Raw genomic sequence first — 17,928 nt, forward strand, 5'->3', positions numbered from 1 at the left:
GGGTGGGGAGTGAGGGGGTGAGTGGGATTAGACTGGGTGAGGAGTGAGGGGAGAGTGTCATTAGACTAGGTGGGGAGTCAGGGGAGAGTGGGATTAGACTGGGTGGGGAGTGAGGGGGAGAGTGGGATTAGACTGGGTGGGGAGTGAGGGGAGCGTGTGATTAGACTAGGTGGGGAGTGAGGGGGAGAGTGTGATTAGACTGGGTGGGGAGTGAGGGGGAGACTTGGAGTAGACTGGGTGTGGAGTGAGGGGGCGAGTGGGAGTAGACTGGGTGGGGAGTGAGGGGAGAGTGGGATTAGAGTGGGTGGGGAGTGAGGGGAGAGTGTCATTAGACTGGGTGGGGAGTGAGGGGAGAGTGGGATTAGACTGGGTGGGGAGTGAGGGGAGAGTGCCATTAGACTTGGTGGGGAGTGAGGGGAGAGTGGGATTAGACTGGGTGGGGAGTGAGGGGGAGAGTGGGATTAGACTGGGTGGGGAGTGAGGGGAGCGTGTGATTAGACTAGGTGGGGAGTGAGCGGGAGAGTGGGAGTAGACTGGGTGGGGAGATTGGGGGAGAGTGGGATTAGACTGGGTGGGGAGTGAGGGCAGAGTGGGATTCGACTGGGTGGGGAGTGAGGGGAGCGTCTGATTAGACTAGGTGTGGAGTGAGGGGGAGAGTGGGATTAGACTAGGTGTGGAGTGAGGGGGAGAGTCAGATTAGACTGGGTGGGGAGTGAGGGGCAGAGTGGGATTAGACTGCGTGGGGAGTTTGGGGGAGAGTGGGATTAGACTGGGTGGGGAGAGTGGGATTAGACTGGGTGGGGTGTGAGGGGGAGAGTGGTATTAGACTGGGTGGGGAGTGAGGGGGAGAGTGGGATTAGACAGGGTGGGGAGTTTGGGGGAGGTTGGGATTAGACTGGGTGGGGAGTGAGGGGAGAGTGGGATTAGACTGGGTGGGGAGTGAGGGGGAGAGTGGGATTAGACTGGGTGGGGAGTGGGGGGGAGTGTGGGATTAGACTGAGTGGGGAGTGAGGGGGGAGAGTGGGATTAGACTGGGTGGGGAGTCGGGGAGAGTGGGATTAGACTGGGTGTGGAGTGAGGGGGCGAGTGGGAGTAGACTGGGTGGGGAGTGAGGGGAGAGTGGGATTAGAGTGGGTGGGGAATGAGGGGAGAGTGTCATTAGACTGGGTGGGGAGTGAGGGGAGAGTGGGATTAGACTGGGTGGGGAGTGAGGGGAGAGTGTCATTAGACTTGGTGGGGAGTGAGGGGAGAGTGGGATTAGACTGGGTAGGGAGTTTGGGGGAGAGTGGGATTAGACTGGGTGGGGAGTGAGGGGAGAGTGAGATTAGACTGGGTGGGGAGTGAGGGGAGCGTGTGATTAGACTAGGTGGGGAGTGAGGGGGAGAGTGGGATTAGACTGGGTGCGGAGTGAGGGGGAGAGTGGGATTAGACTAGGTGGGGAGTGAGGGGGAGAGTGGGATTAGACTGGGTGCGGAGTGAGGGGGAAAGTGAGATTAGACTAGGTGGGGAGTGAGGGGGAGAGTGGGATTAGACTGGGTGGGATATACCAAGAGGGAGTAGACTAGTTGGACCGCAGAGCCTGTCTCTGTGCTTTATCGTTATTTAACACTGGAATTCTTCGTGTGATAAATTTCACTGAATGTGCCTCCCAATTCTTGAGTTTCCTTGTTTTTATCTTGTGTCCTTCTGGGATTTGAAGTCTTCAGTGCACTCAACAACTTCCCTGCAATAAACTTGTCGACTCCCTTAATAACCTCAAACTCCAGCGGCACAGCTTGAAGTCTCCTGTTACCCAAAGGGAATGAGCCAGGATTCCTGAGTGAGTGCTTCGTCACAACTTCAATCCCTGATCACCACATTCATTGTTTTTGATTGTTGCTGTACCCACGATCAGGACCCTCCTTAACCTCCTCTATCCGATTTAATATTTTACACCCTCGATCGGGTCCCTTCTTAACCCCCTCTATCCCATTTAATTTTTTATACCCTCAATTGGGTCCCTCCATCTCTCCTCAGTGTTCTTCCCTTTTACATGGGATCAGTAATGGAACACAAAGGGATGAAAGTGATGCTTCAGTTGTACAGAACTCTGGTCAGACCCCATCTGGAGAACTGTGTTCAGCTCTGGGGCACTGATCCTCAGGAAGGATAGATTGGCCTTGGAGTGGGTGGAGCACAGATTCACCAGAATGATACCAGGGCTTAAAGGGTTAAATTATAAAGACAGGTTGCATAGACTAGGCTTGTAGTCCCTCGAGTGTAGAAGATTAAGGAGTGATGTAATCGAGGTGTTTAAGATGATCAGAGGAGTCGATAGGGTAGAGAGAGAGAAACTATTTCCTCTGGTAGGGGAGACCAGAACACGGGGGCATGACCTTAAAATCACAGCCAGGCCGTTCAGGGGTAATGTCGGGAAGCACTTCCTCACATGTGAAAATCTGGAACTCTCTTCCCTTCCCCCCACCCCCCACCTCAAAAAAAAAAAGTTGTGGATGCTGGGGGCCAATTGAAAATTTCAAAACTAAGATTGGTAGATTTTTGTTAGGCAAGGTATTAAAGGTTACAGAACCAAGGCGGGTAGATGGAGTTAAGATAGTGGTCAGCCATGACCTAACTGAATGGTGGAACAGGCTCGAGGGGCTGAGTGGCCTACTTGTGTTCCTATCAGTCACGGTGCCCCTCTCTGCACCCTTTTCTGGCGTATTTGGATGTGTAGTGACCAGAATTTCATATAATGTCCTAAGTAATGCCTCCTCAGTGTATTAGAAAGCCTCACCATATCTCTGTGAGGTACTGCAAGGATCAGTGATTGGGCCTCAGCTATTTACAGTCTATATCAATGATTTGGATGAGGGGACCAAATGTAATATATCCAAGTTTGCTGATGATACAAAGCTGGGAGGGAATGTAAGTTGTGAGGAGGATGCAAAGAGACTTCAAGGGGATGTAGACAGGCTAAGTGAGTGGGCAAGAACATGGCAAATGGAATATAATGTGGAGAAATGCGAAGTTATCCACTTTGGTAGGAAAAATAGAAAAGCAGAATATTTTTTTAAATGGTGAAAGATTGGGAAATGTTGGTGTTTACTGGGTGTCCTTGTACATGAATCACAAAGTTAACATGCAGGTACAGCAAGAAATTAGGAAAGCAAATGGAATGTTGTCCTTTATTACAAGAGGATTTGAGTATAAGAGTAAAGACATCTTGCTGCAATTCTATAGGGCTCTGGTGAGACCACACCTGGAGTATTGTGTGCAGTTTGGTCTCCTGACCTAAGAAAGGATATGCTTGCTTTAGAGGGAGTACAACGAGGGTTCACCAGACTGGTTCCTGAGATGGGGGGATTGTCCTGTGAGGAGAGATTGAGTAGACTAGACCTATATTCTCTAGAGTTTAGAAGAATGAGAGGTGATCTCATTGAAACATATAAAATTCTTACAGGGCTTGACAGGGTAGATGCAGGGAGGATGTTTCCCCTGGCTGGGGTGTCTAGAACCAGGAGTCACAGTCTCAGACTAAGGGGTCGGCCATTTAGGACTGTGATGAGAAATTTCTTCACTCAGAGGGTGGTGAATCTTTGGAATTCTCTACCCCAGAGGGCTGAGGAGGCTCAGTCGCTGAGTATAATCAAGACAGAGATTGGTAGATTTTTGAATATTAAGGGACTCGAGCAATATGGGGATAGTGCAGGAAGGTGGAAATGAGGTAGATCAGCCATGATCTTATTGAATGGCGGAGCAGGCTCAAGGGGCCAAATGGCCTACTCCTGCTCCTATTTCTTATGTTCTTATGTGATATCTTTTAATATAATTTCCCAATCTACCTTAACCAACTGCTCATACCTCTGTAATTGGCTTTGTTTAAATTTAAGACCCTAGTTTCGGACTTAACCACATCATTCTCAAACTCAATGTGAAATTCTATCTAATTTGATCACTTCCCCAGAGGATCCTTTACCTTCTGATTACTAATTAACCCAGATTCTCTAGTCTCTCCACAAAACTAAATTCTCTCATCCCTGGTACCATTCTGGTGAATAGTCTTTCCGTATTCAAAACCTTTCATCATTTAAAATAAAACTCGATTAAATGTCCTGAGTCTTCTCTGCCCGCGGTATAAATTGCCCCGGTCTTTGAAGTCTATCCTCATAACTATAGTTTCCCAACCCCGGTGAATGTATGCTGCTTATGGCTTATATGTTCTCCCTACAATGGGAGGCCCAGAACCGAGGTCTGACCCAATCACTAGGGGATTGGGGGTCTTACCTTGAGCTCCAGGTGGGAGGCCGCCACCTTCTCCTCCATCACTGGGCAGCCCCGCTGGCATCGAGGGGCCCCTCCCCTCACAGGAGCTGAGCCGGCCGCAAGGCCCGAAGCCGGCCAGCGGGTCCCTCCGCCACTCATCCCCGTCGGCCATCCGACCCTTCCTGTGGACCCTCGAGTGGACCACCACCTGCTGGTAGGTCCTGAACCCCCGGCCGCAGTCGGGGCACTCGGTCAACCTCTCCCGCCCGTCGGCCTCTCCATCCGCCCTGTGTCTCTCCGAGGGCGCAACCCCACCGTTCTGGGCCTGGGCTGCTGCTGGCGGCGGCGACGGCACCAGGCCTTCCCGCCAGGATAGGCCCAACATCCGGGAGAGCTGTTGCTGCTGCTGCTTCTTCTTCTGCCGGGCGGCCTCCGCCTCCAGGTCCCGGGCCAGCAGGGCTTGATCCCTCGCCAGGCCCCTTGTCACCAGCTGCCAGAGCCGCGGGCCATCCTGGTTGGCGTCGGCTGCCCTGGCCGCTGCCTGCAGCCGCTCGACGCAGTTGCCTCCCCCGGGCGCCCCCAGCTCCAGGAAGCCCAGGAAGGAGCGCTTCTCCGCTTTGGGGACTCCCTCATCCTCGCCGTCCTCCTGCGGTCGGGGAGCGGCCCTCCCGACGCCGAGGCCTCCTCCTCCTGCTCCTCTTTCCAGCCTGGGCCCGGCAGCCAGCAGCAGGCCCGAATAGAAGGCGTCGTAGGCCAGCAGGCCCGGTTCCCCCGCTGCCCCCCCGTGGGGCCTGGCCGCGGCGGTGTTTGCGGCGAGGCCCCCCCCTCGCCTCCTCTCTCCACCCCGGGGCGCCAGCTTCAGGCCCAGCTTGTTCAGGTGGACCTTCATGTGGTTCTTGAGGAACCAGGGCTCCTTGAAGCGGCGGCCGCACACCTGGCAGCCGTGGTCGAAGGAGTCCTTGTGCTTCCGCATGTGGCCCTTGAGGAACCAGGACTGGGTGAAAGCCTGCCCGCACACCTGGCACCGGAACTCGGGCGGCGGCGGGGGCGGGGGCCTCGGCCCCTCCCCGCCCTCTGGGGCCTTGCCCTGGGCCTCCCGGGAGCCAGGCGCCAGGTGTGCCTCCTCCACGTGCTCGACTAGCCGCTCCTCCAGCGAGGCGGCGAACTGGCAGAGCGTGCACTTGTAGGGCCGGTGCAGGATGCGGGCGTGGCGCTCCAACTCCTCCGCCTTCTTGAACTTGCCCTTGCAGAAGGTGCAGCGGAAGCCGGCCGGGCCCGGAGGTGGCGGGGCGCCACCCCCCCCTTCCCCCCCGTCCTCCTCCTCCTCCTCATCCTCTGGCCGGCCTCCTCCTCCTCCGCCTTCCTGCAAGCTCCCGTTGGGCCTGGCCTGCCCCGGCACGCCCTTGGCCTGCCTGTCCCGCAGGATGGCCCTCTCCTCCAGCTCCAGGAGCAGGCGGTTCTCCTCGCTAGGCCTGCAGGGGCCTTTGCTGTCGCCCCCGCCAGCCTTGTGGGTACGGAGGTGGATCTTTAGATTGCCCTTCTGGGCCGCCCGGTGGTCGCAGTAGGGGCACTTGAAGGGCTTCTCGCCGGTGTGGATCCTCATGTGGAGCGAGAGGATGCTGTTGAAGCGGAAACGTTTGCCGCAGATGGAGCACGGGTACTTGCGGGCCCGCCCGCCCTCGCCATCGCCCAGCTCCGACATCAGGCCCAGGCTCGGGCCGTTGAAGAAGCGCTGCAGGTCCAGCTCCTCGTAGTCCAGATCAGAGATGTCCATCCCGGCGGCCGCTCCCTGGACGCCCTCGGACCACGGCGGCTCCAAGCCGTTCTCCTCGTGTAGCTCCCGGGCTCCGGAGGGGTGTTCGAGTGGTCCGTCAGCTTCGGGCACAAGCGAGGGGACATCGCAAGGCGACACTATCTCCTCCATGTCCTGAAAGAAACGGACACGGAGTCAGCACAGCAGCAGCAGGCAAAAACTCTAGGACCTACCAGATGCACAGGATTACGGACCATGGCTCCTGTCCCATCCTCCTTTGGTTTTAACATAAGAAATAGGAGCAGGAGATTAGGTCGAAAATCAGCCATGATCGTATTGAATGGCGGGGCAGGCTCGAAGGGCCAAATGGCCTACTCCTGCTCCTATTTCTTATGTTCTTGTCCCCATATCCCTCGAGTCCCTTAGTATCCAAAAATCTATCTATCTCAGCCTTGAATATACTCAATGACTGAGAATCCACAGCCCTCTGGGGCAGAGAATTCCAAAGATTCACCACCCTCTGAGTGAAGAAATTTCCCCTCATCTTAGTTCTAAATGGCCGACCCCTTATTCTGAGACTGTGACCCCTGGTTCTAGACTCCCCAGCCAGGGGAAACATCCTCCCTGCGTCTACCCTGTCAAGCCCCTTAAGAATTTTAGATGTTAAAATGAGATCACCTCTCATTCTTCTAAACTCTAGAGAATACAGGCCTAGTCTCCTCAATCTCTCCTCGTGGGACAATCCCCCCATCCCAGGAACCAGCCTGGTGAATCTTCATTGCACTTCCTCGAAGGTAAGTATATCCTTCCTTAGTTAAGGAGACCAAAACTGTACACAATACTAAGGTGTGGTCTCACCAGGGCCCTATATAATTGCAGTAAGACTTCTTTTTACTCTTATATTCTAAACCCTTTGTAATAAAGGCTAACATACCATTTGCTTTCCTAATTGCTTGCTGTACCTGCATGTTAACTTAGTGATTCGTATACAAGGACACCCAGGTCCCTCTGAACACCAACATTTCCCAATCTCTCACCATTTAAAAAATATTCTGCTTTTCTATTTTTCCTACCAAAGTGGATAACTTCACACTTCTGCCTACATTATATTCCATCTGCCATGTTCATGCCCAATCACTGAACCGGTCTATATCCCTTTGCAGCCACTTTACATCCTCCTCACAGCTTACTTTTCCACCTAACTTTGTATCGTCAGCAAACTTGGATACATTACACTCAGTCCACTCATCGAAGTCATTAATATAGATTGTAAATAGGTGAAACCCAAGCACTGATCCTTGCAGTGAGGATTGTCAGTGATGGACAACAGAGAATCCCCATGGCCAGGTACAGCACTGGTTAGATACGGAGTAAAGCACTTTCTATAAACTGCCCCATCAAATACTCCCAGGGCAGGTACAGCACGGGTTAGATACAGAGTAAAGCTCCCTCTACACTGTCCCATCAAACACTCCCAGGGCAGGTACAGCAGGGGTTAGATACAGAGTAAAGCTCCCTCTACACTGTCCCATCAAACACTCCCAGGGCAGATACAGCATGGGTTAGATAGAGAGTAAAGCTCCCTCTCCACTCTCCCATCAAACACTCTCGGGGCATGTACAGCATGGGTTAGATACAGAGTCAAGCATCCTCTACACTGTCCCATCAAACACTCCCAGGGCAGGTACAGCACGGGTTAGATAGAGAGTAAAGCTCCCTGGCAGGTACAGCGCGGGTTAGATACAGAATAAAGCTCCCTCTACACTGTCCTCATTAAACACTCCCAGGGCAGGTACAGCATGGGTTAGATACAGAGTAAAGCTCCCTCTACACTGTCACATCAAACACTCCCAGGGCAGGTACAGCACGGGTTAGATACAGAGTAAAGCTCCCTCTACACTGTCCCATCAAACACTCCCAGGGCAGGTACAGCACGGGTTAGATACAGAGTAAAGCTCCCTCTACACTGTCCCATCAAACAATCCCAGGGCAGGTACAGCACGGGTTAGATACAAAGTAAATCTCCCTCTACACTGTCCCATCAAACACTCCCAGTGCTAGTACAGCACGGGTTAGATACAGAGTAAAGCTCCCTCTACACTGTCCCATCAAACACTCCCAGGGCAGGTACAGCACGGGTTAGATACAGAGTAAAGCTCCGTCTACACTGTCCCATCAAACACACCCAGGGCAGGTACAGCACGGGTTAGATACAGAGTAAAGCTCCCTCTACACTGTCCCATCAAACACTCCCAGGGCAGGTACAGCATGGGTTAGATACAGAGTAAAGCTCCCTCTACAATGTCCCATCAAACACTCCTGGGGCAGGTACAGCACGGGTTAGATACAGAGTAAAGCTCCCTCTACACTGTCCCATCAAACACTCCCGGAGCAGGTACAGCACGGGTTAGATACAGAGTAAAGCTCCCTCTACACTGTCCCATCAAACACTCCTGGGGCAGGTACAGCACGGGTTAGATACAGAGTAAAGCTCCCTCTACACTGTCCCATCAAACACTCCCAGTGCTAGTACAGCACGGGTTAGATACAGAGTAAAGCTCCCTCTACACTGTCCCATCAAACACTCCCAGGGCAGGTACAGCACGGGTTAGATACAGAGTAAAGCTCCCTCCATACTGTCCCATCAAACACTCCCAGGGCAGGTACAACACAGATTAGATACAGAGTAAAGCTCCGTCTACACTGTCCCATCAAACACTCCCAGGGCAGGTACAGCACGGGTTAGATACAGAGTAAAGCTCCCTCTACACTGTCCCATCAAACACTCCCAGGGCAGGTACAGCACGGGTTAGATACAGAGTAAAGCTCCCTCTACAATGTCCCATCAAACACTCCTGGGGCAGGTACAGCACGGGTTAGATACAGAGTAAAGCTCCCTCTACACTGTCCCATCAAACACTCCCAGGGCAGGTACAGCACGGGTTAGATACAGAGTAAAGCTCCCTCTACACTGTCCCAACAAACACTCCCAGGGCAGGTACAGCACGGGTTAGATACAGAGTAAAGCTCCCTCTACACTGTCCCAACAAACACTCCCAGGGCAGGTACAGCACGGGTTAGATACAGAGTAAAGCTCCCTCTACACTGTCCCATCAAACACTCCCAGGGCAGGTACAGCACGAGTTAGATACAGAGTAAAGCTCCCTCTACACTGTCCCATCAAACACTCCCAGGGCAGGTACAGCACGGGTTAGATACAGAGTAAAGCTCCCTCTACACTGTCCCAACAAACACTCCCAGGGCAGGTACAGCACGGGTTAGATACAGAGTAAAGTTCCCTCTACACTGTCCCAACAAACACTCCCAGAGCAGGTACAGCACGGGTTAGATACAGAGTAAAGCTCCCTCTACACTGTCCCAACAAACACTCCCAGGGCAGGTGTAGAGAAAGTGAGACACCAACTGAGAAGGTGAGTGGGACCGAGCCAGAGACACAAAGAGAAAGAGACAGAGACCTAAGAGCAGTGCTAAAGTAGGCAGAGAAGCAGCAGGAACGCTAAAGAAGACACCCTGTGAGCCCTGCATGGAGGGGAACTCTAATAAGTAACAGTTTTGTCTGAGAGGGAGCTCGGATAGTGAGAGCCACACTTCCTGGCCCCCAGCCCAGGACATCCTACAGGGAACACACCGATGGGGCCTTGCGCTGAATCTTCCTACAATGATGGGGCCTGCTGGAGCCTGCACCGAATTGGCCTACACTGATGGGGCCTGCACCGAATCGGCCTACAATGATGGAGCCTGCTGGAGCCTGCACCAAATCGGTCTACGGTGATGGGGCCTGCTGGAGCCTGCATCGAATCGGCCTATGTTGATGGGGCCTACACCAAATCTTCCTACACTGATGGGGCCTGCACCGAATCGGCCTATGTTGATGGGGCCTACACCGAATCTTCCTACACTGATGGGGCCTGCACCGAATCGGCCTACACTGATGGGGCCTGCACCGAATCGGCCTATGTTGATGGGGCCTACACCGAATCGGCCTACACTGATGGGGCCTGCACCGAATCGGCCTACACTGATGGAGCTTGCTGGAGCCTGCACCGAATCGGTCTACGGTGATGGGGCCTGCTGGAGCCTGCATCGAATCGGCCTATGTTGATGGGGTCTACACCGAATCTTCCTACAATGATGGGGCCTGCTGGAGCCTGCACCGAATTGGCCTACGTTGATGGGGCCTACACCGAATCGGCCTACACTGATGGGGCCTGCACCGAATCAGCCTACACTGATGGGGCCTGCACCGAATCGGCCTACACTGATGGGGGCCTGCACCGAATCAGCCTACACTAATGGGGCCTGCTGGAGCCTGCACCGAATTGGCCTACGTTGATGGGGCCTACACCGAATCGGCCTACACTGATGGGGCCTGTTGGAGCCTGCACCGAATTGGCCTATGTTGATGGGGCCTGCAACAAATCGGCCTACACTGATGCGGCCTGCACCGAATCAGCCTACACTAATGGGGCCTGCTGGAGCCTGCACCGAATTGGCCTACGTTGATGGGGCCTACACCGAATCGGCCTACACTGATGGGGCCTGTTGGAGCCTGCACCGAATTGGCCTATGTTGATGGGGCCTGCAACAAATCGGCCTACACTGATGCGGCCTGCACCGAATCGGCCTAAACTGATGGGGGCCTGCACCGAATCAGTCTACACTGATGGGGCCTGTTGGAGCCTGCACCGAATTGGCCTATGTTGATGGGGCCTGCAACAAATCGGCCTACACTGATGCGGCCTGCACCGAATCGGCCTAAACTGATGGGGGCCTGCACCGAATCGGCCTACGGGGATGGGTCCTGCACCGAATCAACCTACACTGATGGGGCCTGTACCGAATCGGCCTACGGTGATGGGGCCTGCACCGAATCAGCCTACACTGATGGGGCCTGTACCGAATCGGCCTACGGTGATGGGGCCTGCACTGAATCAGCCTACACTGATGGGGGCCTACACTGATGGGGCCTCCATTGAATCAGCCTATGGTGATGGGGCCTGCACCGAATCAGCCTACACTGATGGGGGCCTACACTGATGGGGCCTGCACTGAATCAGCCTACGGTGATGGGGCCTGCACCGAATAGGCCTACGGTGATGGGGCCTGCTGGAGCCTGCACCGAGGGAGCCTACAGGCAGCTCTTCCCTCCCTTCACTTAGCATTGCAAGTCATTGGAACTGATTCAATCAATCTCATGATTTCTGGCTGGCAGTGGAAAATTAACCATGAAAGCTTCTGTATTGTTGCAAAACCCCAAATCAACTTGTTCACGAATGTCTTTCAGGGTCTGGCCTACATGAGCCCCTCGAGTGGCTGAGTCTTAATGCCTCTCTGACGTAATTATTTTGAGGGAAACTAGGGGGATGATGCCACCTTGCTGGTCTTGCCTCTTTAAAAGGGGTCCCTGATGGAGAGACTCCCTTTTTAAAAGGGGTCCCTGATGGCGAGTCTCCCTCTTTAAAAGGGGTCCCCGATAGAAACATAGAAACATAGAAGATAGGAGCAGGTGTAGGCCATTCGGCCCCTCGAGCCTGCTCCGCCATTCAATGAGATCATGGCTGATCATCCAAACTCAGTACCCTGTCCCTGCTTTCTCCCCATATCCCTTGATCCCTTTAGCTTTAAGAAGTATATCTAACTCCTTCTTGAATATATTTAATGAATTGGCCTCAACTGCCTTCTGTGGTGGAGAATTCCACAGGTTCACCACTCTCTGGGTGAAGAAATTCCTCCTCATCTCAGTCCTAAATGGCTTACCCCTTATCCTTAGACTGTGACCCCTGGTTCTGGACTCCCCGCCATCGGGAACATCCTTCCTGCATCTAGTCTGTCTAGTCCTGTTAGAATTTTATAAGTTTCAATGAGATCCCCTCTCATTCTTCTAAACTGCAGCGAGTATAAGCCCAATCGACCCAATCTCTCCTCATACATCATTCCTGCCATCCCAGATATCAGTCTGGTGAATCTTCATTGCACTCCCTCCATGGCAAGAACATCCTTCCTCAGATAAGGTGACCAAAACTGCACACAATACTCAAGGTGTGGTCTCACCAAGGCCCTGTACAACTGCAGCAAGACATCTTTGTTCCTGTACACGAATCCTCTTGCTACGAAGGCCAACATACCATTTGCCTTCTTAACCGCCTGCTGCACCTGCATGCTTACCTTCAGCGACTGGTGCACAAGGACACCCAGGTGTCATTGCACTTCCCCTTCTCCCAATCTATTGCCGTTCAGTAAATAATCTGCCTTCCTGTTTTTGCCACCGAAGTGGATAACCTCGCATTTATCCACATTATACTGCATCTGCCATGCATCTGCCCAATCACCCAACCTGTCCAAATCATACTGGAGTTTCTCGGCATCCTCCTCACAGCACACACACCCACCCAGCTTTGTGTCGTCTGCAAACTTGGAGATATTACATCTAGTTCCCTCGTCTAGATCATTAATATATATTGTGAATAGCTGGGGTCCTAGCACTGATCCCTGCGGTACCCCACTAGTCACTGCCTGCCACTCGGAAAAAGACCCGTTTATTCCAACTCTTTGCTTCCTGTCTGCCAACCAGTTCTCTATCCAAGTCAGTACCTTGCCCCCAATCCCATGTGCCTTAATTTTGCACGCTAATCTCTTATGCGGGACCTTATCGAAAGCCTTCTGAAAATCCAAATACACCACATCCACTGGTTCTCCCTTATCTATTTTACCAGTTACATTCTCAAAAAGTTCCAGTAGATTAGTCAAGCACGATTTACCTTTTGTAAATCCATGTTGACTTTGTCTGATCCTGTCACTGTTTTCCAAGTGCTCTGCTATTACATCTTATATAATGGACTCTAGCATTTTCCCCACTACCGATGTCAGGCTTACCGGTCTATAATTCCCCGTTTTCTCTCTACCACTTTTTTTAAATAGTGGGGTTACATTAGCTACCCTCCAATCCATGGGAACTGTTCCAGAGTCTATAGAATTTTGGAAGATGACCAGCAATGCATCTACTATTTCTAGGGCCACTTCCTTAAGTACCCTAGGATGTAGATTATCAGGCCCTGGGGATTTATCAGCCTTCAATCCCATCAACTTCCCTAACACCATTTCCCTACAAATACTGATTTCATTCAGTTCCTCCCTTTCATCAGACCCTATGTTCCCTGACATTTCTGGGAGGTTATTTGTGTCCTCCTTTGTGAAGACAGAACCAAAGTATGTATTTAATTGGTCAGCCATTTCTTTGTTCCCCATTATAAATTCCCCTGATTCTGACTGCAAGAGACCTACGCTTGACTTCACCAATCTTTTTCTCTTCACATATCTATAAAAGCTTTTACAGTCAGTTTTTATGTTCCCTGCAAGCTTACTCTCATACTCTATTTTCCCCCTCTTAATTAATCCCTTTGTCCTCCTTTGCTGAATCCTAAACTGCTCCCAATCCTTAGGTTTGCCGCTTTTTCTGGCCAATTTATATGTCCTCTCCTTGGATCTTATGCTATCCCTAATTTCCCTTGTTAGCCATGGTTGAGTCACCTTTTGTTTTATTTTTATGCCAAATATGGATGAACAAATTCTGTCGTTCATCCATGCGATCTTTGAATGTTTGCCATTGCCTATCCACCGTCAACCCTTTGAGTAACATTCCCCAATCAATCCTACCCAACTCGCGCCTCATACCATCGTAGTTTCCTTTATTTAAATTCAGGACCCTAGTCTCTGAGTCAACTACTTCACTCGCCATCTTAATGAAGAATTTTATCATATTATGATCGCTCCACCCCAAGGGGCCTCGCACAACAAGATTGCTAATTAATCCTTTCTCATTACATAATACCCAGTCTAAGATGGCCTGGTCTCTAGTTGGTTCCTCGACATATTGGTCGTATACACTCCAGGAATTCCTCCTCCACAGTATTGTTACTAATTTGATTAGCCCAATCTATATGTAGATTAAAGTCACCCATGATAACTGCTGTGCCCTTATTTCACGCGTCTCTAATTTCCCGTTTAATGCCATCCCCAACCTCCGCATTACTGTTTGGGGGTCTGTATTCCACTCCCACTAAGGTTTTCTGCCCCTTGGTATTTCTCAGTTCAACCCATACAGATTCCACATCATCAGAGCTAATATCCTTCCTTACTATTGGGTTAATCCCCTCTTTAACCAGCAATGCTACCCCACCTCCGTTTTCCTTTTTGCCTGTCTTTCCTGAATATTGAATACCCCTGGATGTTGAGTTCCCAGCCTTGGTCACCCTGGAGCCATGTTTCTGTAATCCCAATCATACCATATCTGTTTACCTCTATTTGCGCAGCTAATTCATCCACCTTATTACGAATGCTCCTCGCATTAAGACACAAAGCCTTCAGGCTTGTTTTTTTAACACTCTTAGACCTTTTAGAATTATTGTTTACTGCGGCCATGTTTGATTTAAACCCTTGATTTCTCTGACTGCCACCTTTGCTTTTCTCTTTCCTGTCTTTTGCTTCTATCCTTGTTTCCCTTTCCTCTGTCTCCCTGCTTAGGTTCCCAACACCCTGCCATTTTAGTTTAAACCCCCAACCCCCCCCCAGAGCACTAGCAAACACTCCCCCTAGGGCATCGGTCCCGGTCCTGCCCAGGTGCAAACCATCCTGATGGAGAGACTCCCTCTTTAAAAGGGGGTCCTGATGGAGAGACTTCCTCTTTAAAAGGGGGTCCTGATGGAGAGACTTCCTCTTTAAAAGGGGGTCCTGATGGAGAGACTCCCTCTTTAAACGGGGTCCTGATGGAGAGACTCCCTCTTTAAAAGGAGTCCCTGATGGAGAGACTCCCTCTTTAAACGGGGTCCTGATGGAGAGACTCCCTCTTTAAAAGGAGTCCCTGATGGAGAGACTCCCTCTTTAAAAGGGGTCCCTGATGGAGAGACTCCCTCTTTAAAAAGGGTCCCTGATGGAGAGACTCCCTCTTTAAACGGGGTCCTGATGGAGAGACTCCCTCTTTAAAAGGGGTCCCTGATGGAGAGACTCCCTCTTTAAAAAGGGTCCCTGATGGAGACACTCCGTCTTAAGTTGTGGGATGTAAATAACCTTGATTCCTTCCGGGTGGAGGGGATTGGAGTTCACACGGCCCACCACACCCCCTCCCCGACGTTCCCTCGCCCCTGTATCACACAGTGCATCATTTATACCAGCGGAGGGCAGACACACAGACACAAAGAGAGCCCTTTTCTAAAGGCCTCTCGCTGCACAATCAGGCCCTTCACAAAGCCACATTGAGCTGGGGACAAAGAGGGAACCAGGATAATGACACCAGGCTGATGCGCTTTCAATCAGAGGACTCAGCCATGCATTCCAAGATCTGTCTGAGGCATTTAAATGTCGGGGACAAGGGCCTCCGATTCACAAGCAGGCCCTTCGGAATTTAACTATTGCAGCTCCCAACCCGTCACCTCGCCCTGCTACACACACAGCCAAACCCCATCTGTAACCTGGACAATCGTATTCATGCTGCAGTCATATCAGCCCATTCGACTCTTTCACCCACCTCCTCCCAGTCGCAGTTAAGGCGGCAGGTAGCAGATTTAACCCGTGCTGTACCTGCCCTGGGAGTGTTTGATGGGACAGTGTAGAGGGAGCTTTACTCTGTATCTAACCCATGCTGTACCTGCCCTGGGAGTGTTTGATGGGACAGTGTAGAAGGAGCTTTACTCTGTATCTAACCCGTGCTGTACCTGCCCTGGGATTGATTGATGGGACAGTGTAGAGGGAGCTTTACTCTGTATCTAACCCGTGCTGTACCTGCCCTGGGATTGATTGATGGGACAGTGCAGAGGGAGCTTTACTCTGTATCTAACCCGTGCTGTACCTGCCCTGGGATTGTTTGATGGGACAGTGTAGAGGGAGTTTTACTCTGTATCTAACCCATGCTGTACCTGCCCTGGGAGTGTTTGATGGGACAGTGTAGAGGGAGCTTTACTCTGTATCTAACCCGTGCTGTACCTGCCCTGGGAGTGTTTGATGGGACAGTGTAGAGGGAGCTTTACTCTGTATCTAACCCGTGCTGTACCTGCCCTGGGAGTGTTTGATGGGACAGTGTAGAGGGAGTTTTACTCTGTATCTAACCCGTGCAGCACCTGCCCTGGGAGTGTTTGATGGGACAGTGTAGAGGGAGCTTTACTCTGTATCTAACCCGTGCTGTACCTGCCCTGGGAGTGTTTGATGGGACAGTGTAGAGGGAGCTTTACTCTGTATCTAACCCGTGCTGTACCTGCCCTGGGAGTGTTTGATGGGACAGTGTAGAGGGAGGTTTACTCTGTATCTAACCCGCGCTGTACCTGCCCTGGGAGTGTTTGATGGGGCAGTGTAGAGGGAGCTTTATTCTCTATCTAACCCGTGCTGTACCCGCCCTGGGAGTGTTTGATGGGACAGCGTAGAGGGAGCTTTACTGTGTATCTAACCCGTGCTGTACCTGCCCTGGGAGTGTTTGATGGGACAGTGTAGAGGGAGCTTTACTCTGTATCTAACCCGTGCTGTACCTGCCCTGGGAGTGTTTGATGGGACAGTGTAGAGGGAGCTTTACTCTGTATCTAACCAGTGCTGTACCTGCCCTGGGAATGTTTGATGGGACAATGTAGAGGGAGATTTTTTCTGTAAAAACTCCCTCTACATTGTCCCATCAAACACTCCCAGGGCAGGTACAGCATGGGTTAGATACAGGGTAAAGCTCCCTCTGCACTGTCCCATCAGATAAGTTTATGCAGAAATATTTGTGGAAGATTGCAACTGTTGACAGCTGATTGGCGGGAGTAATCTTAAAATGAATTACCCTAATGTTCTGGTCACATGCTTCACTCGCAGCTTCTGATTTGTTGATGAAGGCAGCCAAGGGGATGATGTGGGAAGCCTCAGAGTGTCCCGTGATTGCCTTTCACTCCTGACGAGGGGGCCGTCCTACAGGACAAAGAGTCATGTTTAGACAGGTGAGTGCCGGCTCCACCATCAGCCCTCCTCAGTTAATTACTCAACCCCCCGCCCCGTGCACCCACCCGCCCACCGCCCCCCAGCGAAGTGCGGGCCCCACAGGTGCCAGCTGCATTCTGCTACTTCTCTCAGATGGTCCGCTCTTCATGCATGAGCCGAGACGGTGATTGCCGATGCAGTGTTCGACCATGGGGGGCATTACAGCTGGAGCCACACCCAATGTCCGCGCAGGCACAGCCTTCTCAGCAGTGGATAGTGATCAGGAGTAGGAACCCTGGCTGACGGAGAGGGAGAGAGATGAACAGAGGGAGAGGGAGGGAGAGGGAGGGAGACAGACAGACGAAAGGCAATGGAGGGAGGTAGGGAGACGGAGAGAGATCCATCTCGGTCTCTCGCTCTGTCTCTCTCCCTCTGTCTCTATCTCGCTCTGTCGCTCTCCATCTGTGTCTCTCTCTATATCTCTCTCATTGTCTCTCTCGCTCTCTGACTGTCTCTGTCTCTGTCTTTCTCCATCTTTATTTCTTCTCTGTCTCTCGCCTTCAGTCTGTTCCTATCTTGGTCTCTTCCTGTCTCTAGTTTTCTAGGTGGGTGTGTAGGGGAAGGCACACACCGATATGCAAAGGTACAGAATATCACCATAAACTGCTCCTTTCCACATAATGTAAATATTCCCATTGATTGACTGCTTCATTCCTTTCTTCGCCCATCGTTGTTCCCTCTTCTGGCCTGAGCATGTGTCAGAAAAAAGCAGGGGACTCATCACGTATTGACAGAAACTGTCGGAGATGTTATGTATTGTGTGTTCTCCTCCCACCTGCGGTGGCGCTGTCACAGCAGATACATGGTTGGGTGTTCTCTTGGTTAAGTTTAGCTCTCTTTGTTCGGAACTCTCCAGAATTTTCCTTTCCTCCCTGAATAAAGCACTTCATGTTTGAATCTCTGGATTCTGAGTT

At 51.8% G+C, this 17,928-nt stretch overlaps 1 protein-coding gene across 1 annotated transcript in view; it reads right to left on the reverse strand.

Moving 5' to 3' along the window:
• Window positions 1–4,176: 4,176 nt before the first annotated feature.
• LOC147119531 (zinc finger protein 536-like) overlaps window positions 4,177–17,928 on the reverse strand; it is a 38,321-nt gene continuing 24,569 nt past the window's right edge. The window contains exons 2-3 of the mRNA XM_085983750.1: window positions 16,821–16,945; window positions 4,177–6,172 (exon numbers count right to left, since the gene is read on the reverse strand). Coding sequence (XP_085839876.1) covers window positions 4,187–6,169 — 1,983 coding nt within the window. The 5' untranslated portion in view covers window positions 6,170–6,172; window positions 16,821–16,945 and the 3' untranslated portion in view covers window positions 4,177–4,186. The remainder of the gene's footprint in view (window positions 6,173–16,820; window positions 16,946–17,928) is intronic.

The sequence above is a fragment of the Somniosus microcephalus genome, chromosome 4 (assembly GCF_052327205.1).
Source record: "Somniosus microcephalus isolate GS21.2 chromosome 4, FLI_Smic_1.0, whole genome shotgun sequence".
Classification (NCBI taxonomy): domain Eukaryota; kingdom Metazoa; phylum Chordata; class Chondrichthyes; order Squaliformes; family Somniosidae; genus Somniosus; species Somniosus microcephalus.